We start from the raw sequence: 15,429 nt of genomic DNA, 5'->3' as shown, positions 1-15,429 counted from the left end.
ATCTTCCACAGGTTAGTAAAGGAGGCAGAAAGAATGGCCTGTGTGTAAGCAAAGTGATGATAGGATTTTATTGACGAGATAGAAGCACTTGTATCAAAGGAAACTGAAAGGTTAATTAGGATAAGAACTACCAGTTGACCATTATGCTTAGCAGTATGGAAGTTATCCATGCCCTTGATGCACACAATTTTTGTAGAGTGGTAGGGGTAAATGCCTGACAGGGGTGTAAGAGAATAGGTAGAAAGCAACTGGAGACTGTGACTATAGAGACTAATCTGAGAAGTTTTCCTTTTAAGGGAAGGAGAATATGGGGCAGTGGCTGGAAGAGTATGTGGAGTCAAGTGAAGAATTTTTAAAAAAATTTTTCTTTAATTTATTTTTGGCTGCATTGGGTCTTTGTTGCTGCGCACGGGCTTTCTCTAGTTGCAGCAAGTGGGGACTACTCTTCCTTGCGGTGTGTGGGTTTCTCATGGCGGTGGCTTCTCTTGTGGAGCATGGGCTCTAGGTGCACAGGCTTCAGTAGTTGCAGCACGTGGGCTCAGTAGTTGCGGCACATGGGCTCTAGGCTGTGGGCTTCAATAGTTGTGGCTCGTGGGCTCAGTAGTTGTGGCTTACTGGCTCTAGAGCACAGGCTCAGTACTTGTGGTGCACGGGCTTAGTTGCTTTGCAGCATGTGGGATCTTCCTGGACCAGGGCTCAAACCCATGTCCCCTGCATTGGCAGGCAGATTCTTAACCACTGCACCACCAGGGAAGTCCTCAAGAATTTTTTAAGAAGCATATTTGTATGTTGACAAAAAAGTTCTTGTAGCAAAAGGAAAATGCATCGTGGAGGAAAAAGAGGGTAGAATTACTGGAGCAACATCTTTGAATAGACTAGAGGAGATGGAATCTAGTGAACAGGGGGAGGGCTGGTTCTTTACTAGAAGCACAGAAAATTCGCCTATGGTATTAGGAGGGAAGACAGAGAATATGGACATCAATTTAGTTAAGGGGGCAGATAGATATGGTGCTGGGAGCTTTTTTGGGTTTTTCTTAATTGGTTCATTTTCTCAATGAAATAGAAATAAAGTGATCAGATAGTTTGAGGAAAGAAGAGATGAAATAGTTGTTTTAGAAGGCCTGAAAATAAAGAATGGTTGCTAGGCAGCAGTAATAGTTGATGCCAGTAATCTAAAGTGAAACCATTGACATGGTGATGCTAGCAGGTTCTTGTTTTCTTTCGTTTTTTTTTTTTTTCCCAGCCATATTCACTTTCATGGATGTAAGTACAGAATAGGCAGATTATTTGATTTAATTTGGACTGTGTTTTAGCTAGACAGGCGGGGGAGTGATTATAAAGACTGACCATGGAATTTAAGCTGGTTTAGGAGGGAAGAGAGGACCCAAGGTGGATAAAGGACAGTGAAAATGGTAGGATTGTAGGTCCGGGAAGGTTAAAGTTATGTACTAGACAGAGTGACCTGGAGATGGAAGGGTGTGTGTGTGTGTGTGTGTGTGTGTGTGTGTGTGTGTGTGTGTGTGTGTGTGTGTGTGTGTGTTGGGAGGAGTGCTGGACATTTTGGAGGGATTTGCAGTGATTGGTGATTACAAAGCTTGGAGTGGGACCATGGCAGTGAGTGGGTAAGGCAGGGCTGAAGAGAGATCACTGGAGTCTCCAGAGAAAACCAAGGACTGAAAGGCTAGGATTTTGCAAGGATCATCTAGGGGGATAGTAAAATCACCAAGGTTATGTTAGTAGTACTGGAGAGTGTGACAGTGTGACAGAAGCAGAATTTTTCATGGAATGAGGGCGATTAACCCTGGCTCGGGTTGTAGATGACTCCAACAAGGCAGAGTGGTGAGTGGAATAATCTGATGATATGTGATTCAAGTGGTAGAAGATTAGGTCGGAGAGGGGAAGATAACTACCTAGAAATGGCAGTGAGGAGAAAAGGGAAAATAAGATATGAAAAGGAAGGAATCGTCAAAGAAATACTTTAAGAAAATTTCCCAGAACTGAGGGATTTTGAGCTTCCAAATTGCAAGGGCCCACTGAATCGCAGCAGAGTGTTTAAATGCAGAGCCACACCAGAGCATCTCATATTGAATTTTCAGAATACTGGCAACAAACGCTATTCTAAAATCTTTAAAAAAGGAAAAAATATTGCAGTTAAAGGATCAAGAATCAGAAGGCGGGACTTCCCTGGTGGCGCAGTGGTTAAGAATCCGCCTGCCGATGCAGGGGACACGGGTTCAAGCCCTGGTCCGGGAAGATCCCACATGCCACGGAGGAACTAAGCCTGTGTGCCGCAACTACTGAGTCTGTGCTCTAGAGCCCGCGAGCCACAACTGCAGAGCCCATGTGCCACAACTACTGAAGCCCGACGTGCCTAGAGCCCATGCTCCGCAACAAGAGAAGCCACTGCAATGAGAAGCCTGCGCACCACAAGGAAGAGTAGCCCCTGCTCACTGCAACTAGAGAAAGCCCGTGCACAGCATTGAAGACCCAATGCAGCCAAAAATAAATAAATAAATTAAAAATAAGTAAATTAAAAAAAGAAAAAGAATCAGAATGGCTTTGGACTTCTCAACTGCAGTCCTAGGAACTGAAGACAGTGGAGCTATGCTTTCAAAATTCTCAGCGGAAATGCTAGAATGCTACATGCCAACAACTATAGTTAGTTATGAAAGTTGAATAAAGACGCTTTGAGAGGTGTAAGGTTGCAAAATTTGTGTATTCCATATATCCTCTCCCAGGAAGGAGCTAGAGAATGGGAGCAAGGGAACAAATTAGTCAGGAAGATGTGGGTAACAGGCCAAGGACCCAACGTAAGAGTGACAATCGGAGCATCCCCAGGGTGACAATGAAGTGAGTCCCCAGGATGAAAGTTGTGCAGCGGGTCGAGCAGCAGAGTCCACATTGGAGCAGATCAGAAGGCTCTGTAAAAATGTCTGCAACAAGAGGGAATTGATAATATAACTGATGTATTTGAAGTATTCAGAGTGTTAGACAACTGTGGAAGAATTTAGGAATAAATTAGCAAGAAATCTAAACAAAAATTTTAAAAGATACCTATAACTGTAGTGAAAAAAATTTCAAAAGGAAATAGTATTTACTGAGTCCCAACAGTGTAAATCCTGACTGTTGATCTAATAAAAATTAGGACTATATTGAGTACGTTGAGGGCATAGAATTGTGTATATTTGTGGAGTGGGGTTTTGGAAAGGAGAGCTAATTTATCATCTTCCATAGTGGGAAGTTGATAGAAAATACTAACACTAAAAGAAAAAAAAGTCAGGAAATAAGAGTATAAGAAGGTCATTTAGAGACTTGGAGGTAAATGCCGAAAGGAAGAGTAAAAGAGTTGAAAGTAGCTGTCCCTTGGGAGTTGGAAATGGTGCCTGAGGGTAGAGGAACTGTTCATTTTCTTAATACGCGTTGTAGAATTGTCTCTTTAAACTATATATAAGAATAAGTTTGATTAAAAAAAACTAAGCCAGAAATAGTGTACAATATTTGTATATAAAATATAACATGAAAGTTGTATGATGAACTCATATTCTCTTCCCTACTACTGGGAAGAAACTATCACAGATTTGTCATATATTCTCAAGTATAGCTCATTTTCTATTCCCTCTTAGTTCTTCTCTTACCTTAACTAGAACAGACTTTTTATAACTTCTTTAACTGCCTGTATTTTCCCAACTGGGATCCCTACAAAGGCTTTTTATTTAAACATAATAGAGCATAAAAGGGTGTACGAAAGTATTCTGAATAGAATAACTCCTCCTCTCTCCCAACTTCTTTCTCTCTTCTTCAGAGCACAGAGCAGTCATGGAAGCTGCTTTTGTGTATGGGACCACGTACCAATTTGTCTTAACCACAGAAATTGCCCTTTTGGAAAGTATTGGGTATGTATAAGAAGCATAAGTTAACAATTTTAAGTTCACTTATTTCACATTACTTATTCAGCATTTCCATTATACTCCCACAATGTGGACTTACCTGAGGGGAATCGTAACCAGATGTGAATATATAAATGAAACCTGAAATCCTCTTCATTACTATTATCTGCTGTACTAAAATGAACTTAAATATACAGAAGGGATGTTAAACTAAGGTGAACGAAGGCAGTATGCATAAGCCACAAGATGTGATCCCTTGAGTGGCCACGTGTATTTTACGAATAGATCTGCCACAGTGATCAGATAGGTGATAAAATAACAGCTTTCATAACTAAGCTCCAGAGATTCTTCCTGAGAGTTCCATAAGTTACTATACCAGAAAAATCTTAAATATATTTGAGTACAGTTTTGAACAGAATGTTTTACATGTTTAATTTTCTTGTTTCTAGTTTCTAGCTTGTTTTAATTTAATTGTTTAATTTTCTTGTTTCTAGTTTCTAGCTTACAATTTTAGGTAGAGACCTTCTTTGGACTGCTTTTGGCTGGGCAACCTAGGGTTAAAGTTTTTCTTCTGTTTAGTACATGGGGACACAAGGAATAATCAGTGCGTTTGAAGACTTCTAAGTTTGGCTTCAAAATGCTCTTCAGGAAAATGAATCCAAAGCAGGGCAAAATGGTGATTGTGTGACCTTTTTAAACCATGCAAGAGTTTTTTTGTTTGTTTGTTTTTTGCGGTATGCGGGCCTCTCACTGCTGTGGCCTCTCCCATTGCGGAGCACAGGCTCCGGATGCGCAGGCTCAGCGGCCATGGCTCACGGGCCCAGCCGCTCCGCGGCATGTGGGATCTTCCCGGACCGGGGCACGAACCCGTGTCCCCTGCATCGGCAGGTGGACTCTCAACCACTGTGCCACCAGGGAAGCGCCATGCAAGAGTTTTTAACGAGCCCTCCTGCTCACCTCTCAGAGAATAGTGACTATTTGATACAGCACACACAATTAATTAAATCCCAGACATTTTACAACTTTGTAAACATGGAGGTTAGTACACAGAAAACTGATAAAGTGAAACAATTTTTTTTTTTTTTTTTTTTTGGCGGGGAGTGGATAGGCAGAGAGTGAAGTGCTTGCAAAGAAAAGTTATGTTTTTATTGCTCTGTACGACATTAACCAGCATTCCTTTTTCTATCTTCTTATTGAACTGCCATTCTGCTGGTTCCCTCAGTGAGTTAAATAAAACTTTGATGCATGTTTGCTATTTGTATAAGAATTAATGTTTTTAACAATTTGAGAATCATGCTGATGGTACCCTAAAACTTTACGGTAAGTAGTCACTGAATCTCAAGATACTTACAGTGAGCAGTAGTGTAGCCAGCTACTTTGCTCCTCCCAATGTAGACTACCAATTTCCCATCTTTGAATGGGGGAACCTTGAGATTCTCAGTCCCATTATGATTCTGTGCTAGCCCCACACTTTCTCTGAGGGTTGTTTGTATTTTCTCTTGCATTACTAGCTTCTTTATTTTTCTGTTAATGAATAATTGCAAGTAACGGTGACATGCTTAAAACATAGAGGTTTGGTTATTTATTGGCAAGGTATAAGTCCTCTCATTTGTTTTACAAATACTGTTCAGCAAGACAGACTATATATTGATGTTCTTGAAGGATTTATGCTTTCCCCCATTTTAAAAATGAGAATTTAAAAATGTACAGTTATTCTGTTTTTCATAAACTTTTGAGTACATGACATATTGGAGAAGTTTTCATTCTCATTTATTCATGGCTACAAAATGGTGAGGAGTCATATCTGGACCTGATGTGATAGGGAAGGACTGTGGATTCAGAATAATGTAGTCCTGGGACATCACTTCTGAGTGAAGTAGTTAGTGATGACTTCGAGTTGTCTCCTAATGGGGAAGAGGTGAACGTATCTTTTCTTTCATTTGTTCTTTTTATTTTTTTCTTTCCTTTGTTCATTCTTTCATTCAACAAATATTTATTGAATGCCTTCTATGTTCTAGGCACTATTCTAGTTGCTGGGGCTATAACATTGAATAATCTAGTATATTAATTGTTATATCATGTTGGGCCTGAGTATGTTTGAAATGTCGGTTAAGAAGGGTATATATGCTCTGTAATGGCCTATATGGGAAAAGAATCTAAAAAAGAGTGGATATATATATATATATGTATATATCTGATTCACTTTGCTATACACCTGAAACTAATACAACATTGTAAATACAACATTGTAAATACAACATTGTAAAAAATACTCCAATAATTTTTTTTAAATGGTAAAAAAAATAAAAAAAGAAGGGTATATGTGATAGGTAGAACAAGAGGTAGCGTGCTGTAGAGACACCAGTACTTTCTGCTACCTCCCCATATTCCCTTCTTAAAGAATCTGTGTATAGGCTAAGAAGGGTGTTACCCCTACCTCATACATATCACAGTCAGTTAAGTTGGAGGTGGCCATCTGACCTAGAGTCATCCAATCCATGGACTTACCTGAGCAGATAAGATACCTTTTTCTAGGAACTTGGAATTGGGCATGGAGAAGCTGGACTATACAGCATTTTGGCTCTCTTGCCCGCAGGAATGTTTTGCTCATGTAGAAGTAAAGCAGAGAGAGTGGGGAGGTAAAAAGTGTTGATGGCCAAATGTCCCTGAACTCTTGCTGTTCAGATCTATATACATTTATCCTGTGATCCAGTTACTTGAATTTTCCTTGTATTCTGTGAGATGCTCTTCTAAACTACCAGTAAATCCCCCTCACTCCCACCTTTTTGGTGTCTGTTACCTACAACCAAATGATCCCTGATTAAATAACTTTCCAACATTATTTTATTATTTCAGAGGTTATGATAGGTAGTCCACCTCAGCTGGGTCCTCTTGCTCTCAACACTTTCCTTTCAGCAATATGTGACTATTTACTATTCTTCTCAAAAAGTTATATACTTTGTTTGGGTCTTGGCTATATAGTTCCTTTTGTCTGAAATACCCATTAGTCTTATCTTCTTGGAGAAGTCATTCTCTCTTACTGTTTTCAGTCTCTATGATGATCTCCCTTCCCTTCCCTTCCCTTTCTTCTCTTTCCTGACTTAAGGCAGAATTAAATATTTCTTTGTTTCTCATAGCACTTTGTATATTCTAGCACTTATGAATCACATTTTCATTTTTTTACTAAATATATGTCCTTTAGCCTAAGTCCCTCAAGGATTTGAATCATCTTATTCATCTTATTCTCTTATATTTAGCATAGGGCCTAACAGTGTAGGCATTAAGTAATCTTTGAATGATCATTTCTTTAATCACTGAATCTATTAGAAATTACTTTGCAATTAAATTTGAAATCAGTGAATCTTGGAGCTCAGTTGAAGCATGCATCAAGAATTAAAATAATATTGTAAAAATAAAAATTTGCAGTATTTTGCCAAACTCTACTAATGCCATATGGAGATTTATAAAATGCTATTTTAATTTTGGCAAACCTTACTTACTCACTATAAGTTTATCTTGAGTTCTCATATTGAAGGGAATGCCAGAACTCAAATTATAAGCCATATTTGCTGAGTTTTGTAATATTTCAGATACAAACTCACTAACTCCCACAAAGTGTCACATGGTTTCTATCTTAAGGTATGTTTTGGCTGAAGTTTATTCAAAACAGATTTGGGTTTAAATTAAACCTAGAAAATTCATGTTACAAAGCTTTATTTATTTAGCACAGCTATAGAAAAGCTACTATACTTTAAAATAATCTCATTGTCCTCAAGGTGACAGTCTTTTATCTAAAAAAAAAGATTGTGTAGACCTGTCTCTAATTTAGAAGCTACCATATGAAAGAATTCAGGAAAAAAAAATGTTTATACAACTCAGAAATTTCTTATATCCTCTTTTTTGCTTAGGTCCGTTTTATTTTGTTATACTGTTTTAGGATTTTACCAAAACAGTAATTCAAAAGCATGGACAAAGAGATTTGTTATATCTTTCTGCATGGTAGAAGGATCACACGTTGAACTTCAAGTGGGTCTGTCCCTAATTTTTAATTTACAGCACTGAAGATATAGAATATGCACATCTCTATTTTTTTCATTGTAAACCAGTCTTGGACTTGACCCAGCAATGTAGGAGAACACTAATGGAACAGTCATTGACTACACTGAACATTCATCGTTTTATTAAAACAATGGAAGCACCTCTGCTGGTATGTGTCTTATTTAAGTATATTAGATAATTCATATATAAGATTTATTGTTTTGATTCACAGATATGCATTTTACTTAGATGAGCTATATCTATTCCCCTTGGACATATTTATTTCATTTAGGCAGATTTAGGAGTAGTACCTTATTAAAGGTAGAATAGAAGATAGACTATGTATTCATAAAATGATATTTTAATGCCTTGAAGTGTTGTTGTTTTGAAAATGCCTTGAAGTGTTGTTGTTTTGAAATCCAATATAGCACTGTAATTATAATGGTAGTTGTAATGAACTGTGGAAATATTCAGTGGTAGTTATAAAGAACTGTGACCATTCTAAGATCATGAAGATTAATTACATCATGGGTTAAGAAAAGACCTCTTTTGTGAATGTTTTGATCCCTGTTTTAAAAGTTCCTAAATATTGGAACTATAACATTTCCAGTGCCCCACTTTCCTTACTGTCAGCCTGGAAGAATTTTAGACTCAGTAGGTGATCAGCAGACTTTTCTCTCTGAAAGTTCGAAGGGTTGTCCTGAGCATATGTAAAACCTTCAGTAGGCCTTCTCACTCACTATGTCCTTTTTAAATAAAAATTGTGCATATGTGCCATAAATAATCCAAACAGTGCAGCAAAGTATAAAGAATAAAAATTTTAAAAGCCACCAGTTCCCATCATTCAGAAATGAACTGTTAGATGCACACCAGTCATCTCTGCATCCATATAGATACATACAGATAGAGGGATGAATGGATTAATGGACATATATTACATGAGTTACTTTATAGTAAGAAACATTATATTTTATCTTATTTGAATTTAATAGAAGAGAAAGAAACTGATGTGAAACTAGAGGAATTATGGAACTTTTGAGAAATTGTTTCTTCATCAGAGGGCTTTTTAGGAAATATTGTCTTAAGTGTTGAAGTGATTATGAAAAACATTAAGAAATGAAAATCATTATTTAAAAAACTACATATTTGTATTTTAGCTAATATTGATTTACTCCTTGCTGTGAAAGATGAGAATACTAACTTCTTACATTTATTTCCATCTCAGCTCCTCTTATCCTCCAGATTTTAGTTTTGTGTTATTTTACATTGTAAAGGTTATAATATTTATATTGTGTTCTATAACCATAATTCCCACTTAAAAAAAAAGCCTTTCTTCCACATTTAAATAGATTCAGAGCTCACCAGTCCCAATTTTACTGGCTTCATTCCTGAGTTCTTTATTTTGGTCAGTTTTTATTTGGTTAGATTTTGGCTTCAAACAACTAAAAAAAAAAGCAGTATGTAAATCTTTTTTCCTTTCCTTTCCCTGGGGGATGAGAGGGGACATTTATCTTATTTCCATGGGGAGATAGTCCTCTGAATTTGGTTTGATCTTCCATTTCACCACAAAGCCCAGGTCAGTTCCTTGTACAGTTCTTCACCATTTCTCTCCTCATTTCCTTTTCTTCCAATGTTAAGATATTAAGAATTCTCAGGATTTTATCTATTCACCAGTAGACATTATCTATAAACATTAATAAAAAATGGAAACTGGGATTCAGACTTCTGGTAAACTCTGGATGCATGATCACTGCAATTATATGCATTATTTTACTTCTAAGCATGGGAAAATAGATGCAGGTTGGAGTTTTTGTGTGTGTAGTTGTGTGTGTATATTTGTGTCTATTTTAAGTAAATACAAATGTGTTTAATTATTGTAGATATAAAAGCACAACTGCGTCTTATAATCATGATAGGGGCATGTCATTTTAAGTCTTGACAAGCTGAGAATAAATCTTAATCATAGGAATTTTAAGTGATTTCAATCTTAGGTCAATTAAGTGAGATTCTGGCAGGCATGGAGTTACCCTAGATGCCTTCTTAAGATTCCCAGCAATGAAAACAGATGGGAAAATGGTACAATTATTGTGCTGTTGGCTAATACCAAGGACATTTTGGAATGCTGATGATCTTCTCTATGATCAGTTTATTCTGATAGAAAATTTGTATCTGAATACTAGGAAGAATCTTCAAGTGCAAATACCTGATAAAATATTTTAAAATAGATAAATTATTATATAATCATTTTCCTATAAATTTTTATTTATTGTTTGTTTGTGCATCTGAGAGAGCTCTGTCTCAGACAGATCCAAAACACTTGACTTAATTTAAGCCTATTCTTATATAGGTAATTAGAAGGATGCTATTATGGTTTATTCAGTTAGCTTCTATTATTTCTTGCAGGCTTACGTGGCAGTGTACAATATTATATAGCAAGGTGTTGGCTCCTGACATTATTGTCTCATATCTTTTTTTTTCATTGTGGCAAAAAATGCAATTTACCCTCTTCACAATTTTTACAAATATACAGTACAGTATTGTTCACTATATGCACGTTGTTGTACAACAGATCTCTATAACTTTTCCATCTTGAATGACTGAAACTCTGTATCCATTCAGAAACAACTCCCCTATTCTCTCCTCAGCCCTGGCAACCACCATTCTACTTTCTGCTTCTGTGAGTTTGGTTACTTTAGAGACCTCTTATAAATAGAATCATGCAGTATGTCTTTTTTTTTTTTTTTTGCGGTACGTGGGCCTCTCACTGTTGTGGCCTCTCCCGTTGTGGAGCACAGGCTCCGGACATGCAGGCCCAGCGGCCATGGCTCACGGGCCCAGCCGCTCCATGGCATGTGGGATCTTCCCGTACCGGGGCACGAACCCATGTCCCCTGCATCGGCAGGCGGACCCTCAACGACTGCGCCACCAGGGAAGCCCACAGTATGTCTTTTTATAATTAGCTCATTTCACTTAGCATGATGTCCTCAAGGTTCATCCATGTTGTAGTATTTGTTAGGATTTCCTTCTTTTTTAAGACCAAATAATATTCCATTGTGTGTGTGTGTGTGTGTGTGTGTGTGTGTGTATACAGATGTATATGTATCAATATCACATTTTACTGATCCATTCATCCATTGATGGATGTTCTAAGTTGCTTATACATCTTGACTATTGTGAATAATGCTACAATGAACATGGGTGTGCAAATATCTCTTGGAGATTCTGTTTTCTTTTGGATATATACCCAGAAATAGGATTGCTGGATCATATGGTAGTTCTATTTTTGATTTTTTGAGGAATCTCTGTACTGTTTTCCATAGTAGCTACACCACGTTACATTGCTGCCAGCAGTGTGCAAGAGTTCCATTTTTCTCTACATCCTTGCTCATACTTGTTGTTTTCTGTTGTTTTTGTTATTGTTTTTTAAATATTAGCCATCCTAATGATTGAGAGGTGATATTTCATTGTTGTTTTGATTTGTGTTTCATTGATGATTAGTGATATGGAGCATCTTTTCATATGCTTTTTGGCCATTTATATATCTTCTTTGGAGAAATATCTGTGTAAGTCCTTTGCCTGTTTTTTAATTGGTTATTTTTATTACTGTTGTTAAGTTGTAGGAGTTCTTTAAATATTCTGGATATTAACACCTTGTCTGATACATGATTTGCAATATTTTCTCCCATTTCATAGGTTACTTTTCCACTCTGTTTATTGTTCCCTTGGCTGTGCAGACATTTTTAAGTTTGGTGTAGTTCCATTTGTTTGGTTTTGCTTTTGTTGCCTGTGCTTGTGGTGTCATTTTCAGGAAATCATTTCCATTCCAATGTTATGAAGATTTCCCTCTGTTTTCTTCCAGGAGTTTTATACTTTCATTTTCTACATTTAGATCTCTAATTCATTTTGAGTTAATTTTTGTATGTGGTGTAAGATGAGGCTTCCTCTTGATTCTTTTGCATGTGGATATCTAGTTTTCCCAACACCATCTGTTGAAGAGACTATCCTTTCCCCGTTATATAGCCTTAGTGCCCTTGTCAAAGATCAGTTGACCATATATGCAAGGGTTTATTTCTGGGCTCTCTATTTTGTTCCATTAGTCTATATGTCTGTCTTTATGCCAATACTACACTGTTTTGGTTACTGTAGCTTTGTAATATGTTTTGAAATCAGGAAGTGTGAGGCCCCAGCTTTGTTCTTCTTTCTCAAGATTGTTTTGGTTATTTAAGGTCCCTTGAGATTCCATATGTATTTTAGGATGGCTTTTCTATTTCTGCAAAAATGCCATTGGGATTTTGAGAGGGATTGAATTGAATCTCTGGATGACTGGGTAGTATGGGTAGTATTTTAATAATGTTATATCCAATCCAAGAACATGAACATGAATGGGATGTCCTTCCATTTATTTTTGTCTTCTTTTCTTTCTTTCAGCAATGTTTTGTAGTTTTCAATGTATGTCTTTCACTTCCTTGGTTAAGCTTATTCCTAAGTATTTAATTCTTTTTGATACTCTTATAAATGGGATTATTTTCTTAGTTTTCTTTTCATATTGTTCATTGTTAGTGTAAGAAACACAACTGATTTTTTTTTTTTTTTTTTTTTTGCGGTACACGGGCCTCTCACTGCTGTGGCCTCTCCGGTTGCAGAGCACAGGCTCTGGACGCGCAGGCTCAGCGGCCATGGCTCATGGGCCCAGCCGCTCTGCAGCATATGGGATCTTCCCAGATCAGGGCACGAACTTGTGTCCCCTGCATCGACAGGCGGACTCTCAACCACTGCGCCACCAGGGAAGCCCCACAACTGATTTTTGAGGGTTGATTTTGTATCCTGCAATGTTGCTGAATTTATTCATTAGTTCTAATAGTATTTTTGTGGAATCTTTAGGGTTTTCTACATATAAGACCATGTCATCTGTGAACAGAGATAATTTTATTTCTACCTTTCCAATTCAAATGCTTATTTCTTTTTCTTGCCTAGTTGCTCTGGGTAGGACTTCCAGTACTATGTTGAATAGAAGTGGCAAGAGTGGACATCCTTGCCTTGTTCCTGATCTTAGAGGAAAAACATTCAGTTTTTCACCATTGAGTATGTTAGCTGTACACTTTTCACATATCACATTTATTATGTTGAGGTTCTCTTCCTAGTTTTTTAATGTTTTTATCATGAAAGAGTGTTGAATTATGTCAGATGCTTTTTCTGCATCAATTGAGATGATTATGTGATTTTTGACCATTGTTATGTTAATGAGGTGTGTTACATTTATTGATTTTCATATTTTTTATTACATGTGTACATAATTATTTTACTGTGGTAAAAATATAATATCAAAATAGGGCAAAGATGCTACATACACCCACATAGAAAATTAGCTATTGATGGAAAATGTTTACATTTGAATAGCAATCAAAACTAAAATTTAGTTTTTTCCTCTATTTTCAATTTCTTTAAGAGGTTTCCTGTTTTTTTGAATTTTCTTTTATTTATTTTTTTATACAGCATGTACTTATTAGTCATCCATTTTATACACATCGGTGTATACATGTCAATCCCAATCTCTCAATTCATCACACCACTACCACCACCAACCCCGCCCCCCGCCGTTTTCCCCCGTTGGTGTCCATAAGTTTTTTCTCTACATCCGTGTCTCTATTTCTGCCTTGCAAACCAGTGCATCTGTACCATTTTTCTAGGTTCCACATATATGTGTTAACATATGATATTTGTTTTTCTCTTTCTGACTTACTTCACTCTGTACGACAGTCTGTAGGTCCATCCACGTCTCTACAAATGACCCAATTTCATTCCTTTTTATGGCTGAGTAATATTCCATTCTATATATGTACCACATCTTCTTTATCCATTTGTCTATCAATGGACATTTAGGTTGCTTTCATGACCTGGCTATTGTAAATAATGCTGCAATGAACATTGGGGTGCATGTGTCTTTTTGAATTATGGTTTTCTCTGGGTATATGCCCAGTAGTGGGATTGCTGGGTCATATGGTAATTCTATTTGTAGTTTTTAAAGGAACCTCCATACTGTTCTCCATAGTGGCTGTATCAATTTACATTCCCACCAACAGTGCAAGAGGGTTCCCTTTTCACCACACCCCCTCCAGCATTTGTCGTTTGTAGATATTCTGATGATGCGCATTCTAACTGGTGTGAGGTGATACCTCATTGTAGTTTTGATTTGCATTTCTCTAATAATTAGTGACGTTGAGCAGCTTTTCATGTGCTTCTTGACCATCTGTATGTCCTCTTTGGAGAAACATCTATTTAGGTCTTCTGCCCATTTTTGGATTGGGTTTTTTTTTTTTTTTTAATATTGAGCTGCATGAGCTGTTTATATATTTTGGAGATTAATTCTTTGTCCACTGATTTGCTTGCAAATATTTTTTCCCATTTTGAGGGTTGTCTTTTCATCTTGTTTGTAGTTTCCTTTGCTTTGCAAAAGCTTTTAAATTTCATTAGGTCCCATTTGTTTATTTTTGTTTTTATTTCCATTACTCTAGGAGGTGGATCAAAGAAGATCTTGCTGTGATTTATGTCAAAGAATGTTCCTCCTATGTTTTCCTCTAAAAGTTTTATAGTGTCCAGTCTTACATTTACATCTCTAATCTATTTTGAGTTTATTTTTGTGTATGGTGTTATGGAGTGTTCTAATTTCATTCTTTTTCATGTAGCTGTCCAGTTTTCCCAGCACCACTTATTGAAGAGGCTGTCTTTTCTCCATTGTATATCCTTGCCTCCTTTGTCATAGATTAGTTGACCGTAGGAGCATGGGTTTAGCTTTGGGCTTTCTATCCTGTTCCATTGATCTATATTTCTGTTTTTGTGTCACTTCCATATTACGTTTAATACTGTAGCTTTGTAGTATAGTCTGAAGTCAGGGAGTCTGATTCCTCCAGCTCCGTTTTTTTCCCTCAAGACTGCTTTGGCTATTCGGGGTCTTTTGTGTCTCCATACAAATTTGAAGATTGTTTGTTCTAGTTCTGTAAAAAAAAGGCCATTGGTAATTTGATAGGGATTGCATTGAATCTGTAGATTGCTTTGGGTAGTATAGTCATTTTCACAATACTGATTCTTCCAATCCAAGAATATGGTATATCTCTCCATCTGTTGGTATCATCTTTAATTTCTTTCAACAGTGTCTTATAGTTTTCTACATACAGGTCTTTTGTCTCCCTAGATAGGTTTATTCCTAGGTATTTTATTCTTTTTGTTGCAATAGTAAATGGGAGTGTTTCCTTAATTTCTCTTTCAGATTTTTCATTAGTGTATAGGAATGCCAGAGATTTCTGTGCATTAATTTTGTATTCTGCAGCTCTACCAAATTCATTGATTAGCTCTAGTAGTTTTCTGGTGGCATCTTTAGGAATCTCTATGTATACGATTCTCTATGTATAGTGTCATGTCATCTGCAAACACTGACAGTTTTACTTCTTCTTTTACAATTTATATTCCTTTTATTTCTTTTTCTTCTCTGATTGCCAAGGCTAGGACT

The 15,429-nt window shown here is 36.9% G+C and overlaps 1 protein-coding gene across 6 annotated transcripts in view; it reads left to right on the top strand.

The window, feature by feature from the left end:
* Positions 1-15,429, top strand: part of TXNDC16 (thioredoxin domain containing 16) — a 113,575-nt gene that overhangs the window by 32,933 nt on the left and 65,213 nt on the right. For all 6 annotated transcript variants that reach the window (XM_060293619.1, XM_030854981.2, XM_060293617.1 and 3 more), the window contains 2 exons: positions 3,803-3,893; positions 7,944-8,094. In XM_060293619.1, coding sequence (XP_060149602.1) covers positions 3,803-3,893; positions 7,944-8,094 — 242 coding nt within the window. The remainder of the gene's footprint in view (positions 1-3,802; positions 3,894-7,943; positions 8,095-15,429) is intronic.

The sequence above is a fragment of the Globicephala melas genome, chromosome 2 (assembly GCF_963455315.2).
Source record: "Globicephala melas chromosome 2, mGloMel1.2, whole genome shotgun sequence".
Taxonomy (NCBI): Eukaryota; Metazoa; Chordata; class Mammalia; order Artiodactyla; family Delphinidae; genus Globicephala; species Globicephala melas.
The sequence above is the reverse complement of the archived record's forward strand: the minus strand, read 5'-3'. Positions and strand labels throughout refer to the sequence as shown.